The sequence below is a fragment of the Volvox carteri genome (assembly GCF_000143455.1).
Source record: "Volvox carteri f. nagariensis unplaced genomic scaffold VOLCAscaffold_53, whole genome shotgun sequence".
NCBI classification, from domain to species: Eukaryota; Viridiplantae; Chlorophyta; class Chlorophyceae; order Chlamydomonadales; family Volvocaceae; genus Volvox; species Volvox carteri.
The window spans coordinates 762,730-771,596 of NW_003307596.1; the positions used below are offsets into that span (position 1 = coordinate 762,730).

General features: G+C 55.1%; 3 protein-coding genes across 3 annotated transcripts in view; 2 read left to right on the top strand and 1 right to left on the bottom strand.

Annotated features, from left to right (window-relative positions):
- VOLCADRAFT_106909 (uncharacterized protein) overlaps nucleotides 1–2,978 on the bottom strand; it is a gene marked incomplete at both ends in the record, with an annotated part of 4,283 nt that extends 1,305 nt beyond the window's left edge. The window contains 6 exons of the mRNA XM_002955648.1: nucleotides 1–36; nucleotides 91–105; nucleotides 464–607; nucleotides 1,050–1,259; nucleotides 1,705–1,939; nucleotides 2,944–2,978. Of these exons, the coding sequence (XP_002955694.1) occupies nucleotides 1–36; nucleotides 91–105; nucleotides 464–607; nucleotides 1,050–1,259; nucleotides 1,705–1,939; nucleotides 2,944–2,978 (675 nt within the window). The remainder of the gene's footprint in view (nucleotides 37–90; nucleotides 106–463; nucleotides 608–1,049; nucleotides 1,260–1,704; nucleotides 1,940–2,943) is intronic.
- A 1,243-nt stretch (nucleotides 2,979–4,221) lies between these two features.
- VOLCADRAFT_96601 (uncharacterized protein) lies at nucleotides 4,222–6,976 on the top strand (the record flags this gene model as incomplete). Its single annotated transcript, XM_002955584.1, has 5 exons — nucleotides 4,222–4,284; nucleotides 4,876–4,984; nucleotides 5,387–5,435; nucleotides 6,024–6,162; nucleotides 6,737–6,976. 5 exons carry the CDS (start codon nucleotides 4,222–4,224, stop codon nucleotides 6,974–6,976), a joined length of 600 nt encoding a protein of 199 aa, XP_002955630.1.
- A 290-nt stretch (nucleotides 6,977–7,266) lies between these two features.
- The window catches only part of cyc7 (guanylyl and adenylyl cyclase family member), a gene marked incomplete at both ends in the record, with an annotated part of 7,746 nt that continues 6,145 nt past the window's right edge, over nucleotides 7,267–8,867 (top strand). The window contains 3 exons of the mRNA XM_002955585.1: nucleotides 7,267–7,371; nucleotides 8,493–8,579; nucleotides 8,757–8,863. Of these exons, the coding sequence (XP_002955631.1) occupies nucleotides 7,267–7,371; nucleotides 8,493–8,579; nucleotides 8,757–8,863 (299 nt within the window). The remainder of the gene's footprint in view (nucleotides 7,372–8,492; nucleotides 8,580–8,756; nucleotides 8,864–8,867) is intronic.

Below are 8,867 nucleotides of genomic sequence, written 5' to 3' on the forward strand. Positions count from 1 at the left end.
CGTCACCCCCCCGATTGGGCAAGTGGAGGAAACCACCTGCCCGGGGGGGGGAGGGAAGAGGGGGGAAGGGGAGCGGGGGGTAAGACGAACCTCGGGCGAAAGAAGCTGATGCCAAAGACGGGAGCGGGGAGCGGGGGGGAGTGGAGGGGAAAGGTGGGGAGTGGAGGGGAGAGCAATATGTATTGTGTGTGTGTGTAGGGAGACTTTGTGTGGTTTTAACCACATGCCTTCGTGTGCAACAAGCCAAGAATCTTGAAACGGTCAAACGATGTCCCAAACCACCAATTGCCAGCTGGAGTCTTACGGCAATTTGGCTTTTTCGATCCTTGGCTTGTTGCACACGAAGGCATGTGGTATCTATATATATGTATATACATACACACACGTCCCACCCCGCCCCACACATCACCCATCGGCGGGGGAAACCCCCTTTTCCCCCCACATACCTCCGAAACCAGCTTACCTGCCACCCTGACAGCCAGGCCCGGTTACTGAGCTCCCAGTCGCCCCAGATGCCGCAATCACCCCTCCGAGTGAAACCCTCCTCCAAGCCCCCCAGGGACCAGAATACGGATGTACGGATGACCAGGGGGGCGAAGTCAACGAACTAACCAACCCCCGGGGACGTGGGGTGGGAGAAAGAGGGGAGTTGAGATGTGGGGGGGAAAGTGGGGGCGGTTAATAACGGTTATAACCGACATAATCGCCGTTGCGGTGATGGTTGGGGGGGTTGGGGAGCTAAGACGAAGCAACAAGGATCATAACCGAATCACGGCTGCGCACAAACCCAGTCAATAGATTTTATACACGCATACATACATACATACATACATACATACATACATACATACATACATACATACATACATACATACATACACCCAAACCAGACTCCAGCTGTAGGCCCTAAAGCCCCCTTTCCCCCCAGCTCCTCCCCACTTCCCTTCCCTCCTCTCCCCCCTTCCCCCCATTTCTAGGCTACCCGTCTTTGGTATCTGCTCCATTCGCCAGTGGTTCGTCTTACCCCCTCCCCCTCCCCCCAAACACACCTGCACAAACGACCAGCTCACCCCCGTCTGCGGGTCAGGCTGCCACGGCGTCGCTCCGAACCTGTTGGTGGGCTCCCGGTCCCTGCACAGCCGGTACGTGTTCATACCCACAAGGCCCAGCTGGGGCCGGGAGCGGAAGAGCGCCATCAGGTGCCGCAACCAGGCGGAGGGGGGGGAGGAGGCGGCGGCGGGGGGGGCCAGCTGGTCGTCCTGAGGAAGGAGGAGGAGAGGGAGGGGGGGGAGGGGGAGGTGGGTTGTGGGCGGCACATTGGGGGAGGAGGCGTGGGGGAGAGGGAGAGAGGGAGAGAGGGGAGGCGCGCGCGCGTGTTGGTGCGTACATGTGTGTGTATGTGTGTGTATAAGGAGAAGGCCCCTACGTCCGGTGTCCGGGTCTCATTAAAATCCCCTCTCTCTCTACGGTTCCTATCCAATACCTCACATACACAATTTCCCTTTCCCCACTCCTCCACTTCTCCACTCCCCACCTCAAAACACACCCCTGCCGCCTCCAAGCGGGCCCCCCTTCCCCTCAACGACCCCCCGAGCAAGCCAACCACCCCAAGCGCCTCAGCTACTGGCCTCTTCGAATCTGGGACCCCATTGTGTACGGCGTACGTGCCGTACCTCAGCTCTCTTCCCCCCGTGGTCTGAGTACCTGCCAAATGATGAGGTACTTTCCCCGGGCGGCCCGGGCGGCCCGGTTGTAGCCGCGCGCCTCGTGGATGTTGGCGGAAAACACGGGTACCACGAACCCCCTCGACGCGTGCGCCACCTCGGCCCAGTCGCCCGCCTCGTGAGGGTTGTCCACGTTGACCACCAGCTCGCAGGGGAGGCCCGCGCCGGCGCACGCTTCACGAAGGTTCGTGGCGATTTGGCGGATACCCCAAGGGCTGTGTGGTTTTTTGGAAAGGGAAAGGGGAAAGAAAGGTGTGTGCCGGGAGAGGGGGAGATGGTGGGGGAAGGTGGCACGCGCTGTGCGCTTTGCACGCGCGGCGCGGCAGCACGGTCATTAGGGTGGGTGGGATAAAGAGAGCATGATGACAAGGAGTAAGGATTTGGGGACTTGCCGTTTGAAGTATTCGAGAAGGATGGAAAAGATTGGGCGGCCATAGTACGCGCGGGGGGATCGGCGATGCGCCAGGCAGTGCGCGGCGGAGTCGAAATAGCTCCCGGCTTTGCTCTTGTTGGCTGCAATCCATGCTTCCAGCTGCGTCAGCCTAGATATGTTAATCGTCGGGTTCAGGCGTTCAAGCGCAACATGGAATGATAGAGCTTGCACATTTTGGACTGCTCCTTTCAGTGTTTGCCGTTGTCCTCGCGTAATAACTTGAAGGAACTGAGAGCAGTTATTTAAAGGGCTAGGATCAGGCCCGGCAGCGGCATAGAAAAGTAGAAAGTTTGTTGTAATAAGCGCAGCGAAAGCGTAAGCAAGCGCCGTCGTCAGCATGATAGATGCATAGTGATGTATGTATACAGTCTGGTGTCCTAGGTCTCGAAGCTGCGGTTGACGAAATGTGCCAGGAATGAAGAGATTTGGGAATTGGATGCCCCAACGCACAACCGTTGCCTGTTTTTGACGATGCTTATACTTTGCAGAGAGCCCCCAAAGATTTTTTTGTGCAATATCATATTTTCGCAGACTATGTTAACCTTTACTCTTGACAGGAGGAATGCCCAGCTAGGAAACATAAAGCTAGGGAAGCAAAGCACAACTACTGCCGATCCCGTCATCTGAGGTAGATTGACAACGTTCCCTAATGACATATGGTGCTGACCATGGATGGATTACCGCAACTGCCACCGAAAATTGCCTGGCCACAGCACGCCTCCCTGGTGGTACTCGCGGTAAACGGTTCCGTCTGCGGCACTCGCGGTTAACGGCTCCGTGTATCACCTTGCCGAACTGCTGGCGGGCCCTTGAGACTCCATGAATTATTGCCGTTAAAATTGCGCAAAACCATTATTGGTTAGATTGGGTACTTCCTGCGTGTGTCAGGCGACTCGCTGGCAGCCTTACTTAAGATTCTCCAGAAAATCCAAGGCCGTGGAATCCCATAAACCATAAAGTGGTCGCACATATATCTTTAACGCTGGCCTGAAAATGAAGGTCAATGGTCAGGGACATTCTCACACAAACTGGTACTCACCCAAATGCCTTTCAGAAAATTGCGTGAAAAGGTCCCTGAGCCTACGGAAATAAAGGTTGCAAATTTTGTTGTGTTCATTACGTGTCCTGGTTTGGTCAATCGTGGCTCCTGCGCGATCTCTGACGTATTTCTGACGTACCAGATACAAAACCAGTCTGGAGGCGAATATGATCCGATCCGCGCTGCCGTTGTAGTCGGAATTCCTAACTGCAGAGCTGCATTAAGCCTGGGCCTGCTTCATTTGCCCTTCATACTTTGCAACTGACGACCTTAGAGGTGCGATGGTTGGCTAACGGGTAGGGTTCACGAGGCCAAGGCAAGAACACATGAACCATATCACCATCACGATTAGGAGTACATTATGGGCTCTTAACGTTCGCTGTGGCACCATATGGATGGGGCAGCTGGCATTAAAATCCTGTGCCCAGGCTTTGAGATGCAGATTTCATGAGAATATAATTACTGTGCCTAGCAATACAGATAAGTCCCAGATCATGTGTGTCGCTGTGCAAGCCGCCTACGCCGGCTGCCGTGCACTCACACGCAACTGAATCCTGCAACGCTGTAGCTAATGTAACGCCGGTGCTCATGTCCATAAATCCGTACATCCTTCATCCTTCTGGTTGTGCTCGTTTCTTGTGCTTTTTGTTTCGTATTCCTGCTCCAATTAGGTGGTACCGTAATAATTAGACTGTTGCCTTGGCTGACCAACTGCTGGCTAGCTGGTCCTCTCAGATAAACTTTCATACCTGTATGCAAAGATTTATTGAGGACGTTTGAGGCTGAGGAGTACTCTTACGCTATGGGGAACTTCGTCGTCACATTCTTACCATGCGAAAGGCCTCGCTTCAAGGAATGAATTGAACCACATTGAAGCTTGTTAGCAACGAATCTGTGGAACGCAGTTATGAATGAAAACATGGCTAGTTTATGCACGACGACAACTTCGTATGTTCGAAACCTCGTAGAGGTTTCTGCTTAGTTAAGCAAATAATCATCTTCCAATTTATCGGGTTGAGACAGTCATGTTCCGGCGGGAGCGGAGGCACGCAAGACGTGCAGCAGGCCGTCTCAAGAAGTTATGGCAGGTGCGTCTTTCAGGTTATCAAATGCTCGGCTTGAAGTAAAAGAAAAGAGGACTTTCCACACCACGCGTAGTTATCTACATCATAGCGCTGCGCCACACCCAGCAGTGATTACGGCGCATCCTTGCATCGCTCGCCAACTGCCTTCCCAACTCTCCACTGTCCTCCGCCTTGTCTTTGTCTTTCCCGGTAAACATTTCACACTTGCTACGGAATACATGTTTTCATCTTCCGCTTTCACCTCCATGCTGCAATGGGGCCACCTCTCCGCCTTTCGTCCTCTCCGGCATCGACCTGCAACTCTCTCTCCCCCTCCTTTCCTTCTCCTTCATTCCCTTAACCCGCTTCGCCCACCGAAAGCCGCTGTCGCGCGCCTTCCACCGGCACGGCTCCTCCCTCCGCCTCCTCCGCCCTCCTGCCCCACCTGCCTGCACGTCATGCCATGTGCAACCTGATCCATCTCTCGCTATGTGGGCCCTTCCAGCCATCCAACCCCACCCCATTCGACTGACATCACCCCGCCCCACCCCATCTCTCCCCTCCCCACCCCGCCCCACCCACCTCCCGCCACGTAACCTCCCCCTTGTTTGAAAGGCCACCCTGGTCGCCGTGCGCGAGGTGCCGTTCGTCCCCTGTGCGGCTGTGGGGGTGTTCCTGGTGCTGCTGGCGGTCGGGCTGGCCAGTGTCCTCACAGCCAGTGCGGGTGGGTGGGGCGGTGGGCAGCTGTCTGTCTGTCTGTCTGTCTGTCTAGGTGGATGTGGCCATGGGTGTAGTTGAGTCGCGGGGGGTGGGCTGGTGGGTGTGGGGGGGGAAAAGCCGAGTCTGGACGCGGGTGCTCCTGGGCTGTATGTGTGTATGCGTGCGTGTGGGGGGAATGTGTGCATGTATGTATGTATGTGTGTGTATGTGTGCGGGGGGCTGGTAGACCAACATCGCCACTCGCAAGGTGCTATCTGCCTCCCCTTCGACTTGTTCCCTCCTTTGTCCTCTCACTCCGGCCCCCACCCGCACCCCCACCCTCACCCGCACCCTCCCGACGGACCTCATTTGGGGTTTCACACCTGATTCCCCCGGGGGTCCCTCTCTTCCACCTTGCCGTACTCAGTTTCCGTACGTAACGCCAAGGACCTGGCTGAGAGAGGCCTGGGGAACCAGTGAGTGGGGGAACTACCGGTGTGTGTATGTATGTATGTTGTTACAGGGTGGTTAACTTCGCCAGCGGCCCCCTTTCCCGGGGCAGTCCCTGCTCTCCCCTGCTAGAGGGGCACCCTAATCCGTCACCCCATCCGACTTCGGAATGTATTCGTTGGGTTCGACAACTCACCACCAGCATCCAACCAAATCTAGCGGATCAACGGCGCATCAACTTAGTTCCTGGTCAGCTCGCAAGTTGATATTATCACGTCCTACACCGTCCATATGATGGGGGGCCACCTCCCATTTCATCACTCCTCAAACAGCCGAGGAGCCGGCAGGCGGATTTGAACCCGGGTCGACTGGGTCGACTGGGAGCAGAAGTCAGGCCTTAACCTCTGCCAGCCGCCTGCCTATGTATGTATGTATGTATGTATGTATGTATGTATGTATGTACGGCGAAATCCTAACCAGGATAAGAAATGCGGGCAGAGTCTAAAGCAGTGTCGGGGGGAAGTGGTGGTGGGGTTGTGGGGGTATGTTTAGGGCTGGTTTGTTACTGCGTACCCCCTCTCTTCCCCTCCCTCCCCCCCCTTTTCACGTCGCAGGGTGGCTCAGTCGCTGAGGGAGGCCATGCTGATCGCCACATTCGGATCGGAGCTGTTGGCGACTGTCGTACGGAGGCAGCCCCACTGTGCCACGTTGGACGCCGGGTGGTGGGATATTTCGGAGGATATCATGAGCAAGGTGGGGGGTCCCGGGTGTGTGTGTGTGTGTGTCGGCAGGTGTGGGGTAGGGGAGGGCGGTAGAGTTCGGGTAAGGAAATGGGGAGGGGTGGTGGGGTGGGGTGTGTTTGTCTTCGCGTCCGTATCCGCATCCGTATCCGTGTCCGCCGCCTGCGGCACCTCACCTCCCGTAATCTGTCGCCACGTCTGTCACCGCTGTCATAGCTGCCACCGCCTCCGCCTAAATGAGTTTTAGGTAAATATGCAAAAGATGCGTTTTGCCTCTCAACTCCTGAACCTCGTAACTCCTCAAATAAGTAAGTCAATTCAGATGCTAACAGCCTGAATGGGGTCCTTTTGTTGATGTAAGCTATCCGTGGATACCGTTAAGAACTCTGCCTCAAACGATTTGCCGTACTTTCGAGCGCAGTTTTGATTGCGCAGCAGCAGCAGGGCGGCCTGTGTATGTGTCAGCTGGCGGTCCCGCGCGCTGCTGTCTAAAGGGTGAACAGCTCTGTACGTCTGTCGTTACGTCCGTCACCTCAAGTCCTGCCCCCTGCCCCCTGCGCCCTCCCCCCCCCCCGCCGCCCCTGAAGGTGGACCCCCAAGTGGTAAAGCAGCTAGAGATCGACGTGGCGGGAGTTATTTGGAAGACATCACCTCCCCTCCAGGGGGAAACGGCGCTGATACTGTACGGCAGAGACATGCTCAGAGAGCCTGACGACAGACCGGGCATGTTGTACGCGCTACGGGAGCGACGTACGCTGTTCCTGGGGCCGTACAACTGCCGTGATGGCTTCAAGTGCGCTTGTAAGATCTATGTCGTTGAAAGCTGATGATGATGATGAGGATTGAGGCTTGGGTGTCTAGCTAAGCGGCGAGTTGATAATGTGTTTATTATCGTATGTATGCATGTATGTGTATGTATGTGTGTGTATGTGTGTGCACATGGCAAGACAACAGCTTAAACATCTGAACGCCATCTCACCCCCTCCCAACACACCGCTCTGTCCTCCCTCCCTCCCTTTCAACTGCCTTGCCCACCCTCTTGGGGCTGCGGCTGTATGTATGTATGTATGTATGTGTGTGTGGGCGGGGGGTGGCAGTTGTGGTGACCCCCATCTTCATGCCAGCGCCCGACGAAATGTACGATTGGGGCTGCGGTTACCAGCCGTACAACTGTACGGACCTTTGCTGGAATCCTGTCAACAAAACCAAGTTTTGGGGCCAGGTGCGGACATCACAAACACATCCCTTGATAAGCTGTATCTGCCAAACAACAACCTGCCCTGCCACATACATACATACATACATACATACATACATACATACATACATACATACATACATACATACATACATACATACATACATACAGGGTCTAGGAGCTGTGTGTCGTAGCAACGCTAACGCTTTGGTGGTTTCGCCGGACTATCCCGGGCCCCTGCAGTGGTGATCAGGCTTGTGCGGGATCCCTTTTCTTTATAAGCCTACTTCTCCCCTGGACCAGCCCAGGAAGGGACAGGTGGTGGAGGTCAGTTGTTTTAAGGTGGTTGCAAGACGTCTTGTGGTGTCGAGCTCTCTTAGCCTTTATATCTTGGAGGTTTTTTTGTTGGCCTGTTAGGTATATCAGGAGCCCTCCCCTGCCGGGACTGCCCTAACCGAATTTTTGTTTGTTTGTTTGTTTTCCCTTCGAATCCCGTTTTCGTTGGTGGTGTTTTAGGGGGTTGTTTCAGAGAGCCTTTGACTTTGCCCTAGCTGAGACTTGTGGAAACGCTCTAGTGGGACCTGAGAGCCCTTCGTGGTGTATTCAATGCAGCGCCAACCCCGGATGGAGGGGCTGCGGAGTGGCTGCGTAGAGTGTTGGCAGTCTGAGTCGGGGTCGGGAGCACACAAGACTAACCGACTTGTGCTGTGTGCTCCCGACCCTTGCGCTGTGTTTCGGCTTCGGCCCCCGGCTCTCGCGGCCCGCAGTGTAATCTAAGTCATACATACATGCATGCATACATACATACATACATACATACATACATACATACATACATACATACATACATACATACATGCATACATACATATGCTGGCCCTACACAGTCCACCAGCGAGGGGGCCTTTTTATCGTTGTTCCGCTCGTACAGATATGTACTGTTCTGCTGCAATATCAGTGGCGGCAGAAGCACCTGCAGCCGCGGTGTCCGTCTAGCCACCGTGTCCAATGAACGGCTGTCAAAAGTATCATTGCTTGCTGTCGCTTTCCTTTCCGGCAATACCCGACCGTACGCTCTGCCGTACTACATGTCCATTCGTATCGTACTGCACTGGCCATCGTACCTCCTGTCGTACCCCGTACAGGTCTCCACCATGCTCAACTTGGACCCCTTATTCACGGGTAACGACCACCGGCTGCAAGTGCTGGAGCAGCGAGGCTACCGATATATGGTGTGTGTGTATGGGGGGGGGGAGGGGGGAGGGGGGGGATGAGCTGTACGGGACCCATCCTTTGTGTTTTTATCGGACGTGCGTGTGCGTACGTAAATATCTATGTTTATCTGTATCTATATATGTGTGTGTACGTATGAGTTCATCCTCATGTACGACCTCCATCACTGTCCGCAGCTGTGGCAGGCCGCTACGTCCCCATCCAATCCGTACTTCGTACTGGGAAGTACGGCGGAGGCCCCTCAGGACCCCGTGACTCTGCGGATTGCCAACTACAACGTGCTGTGG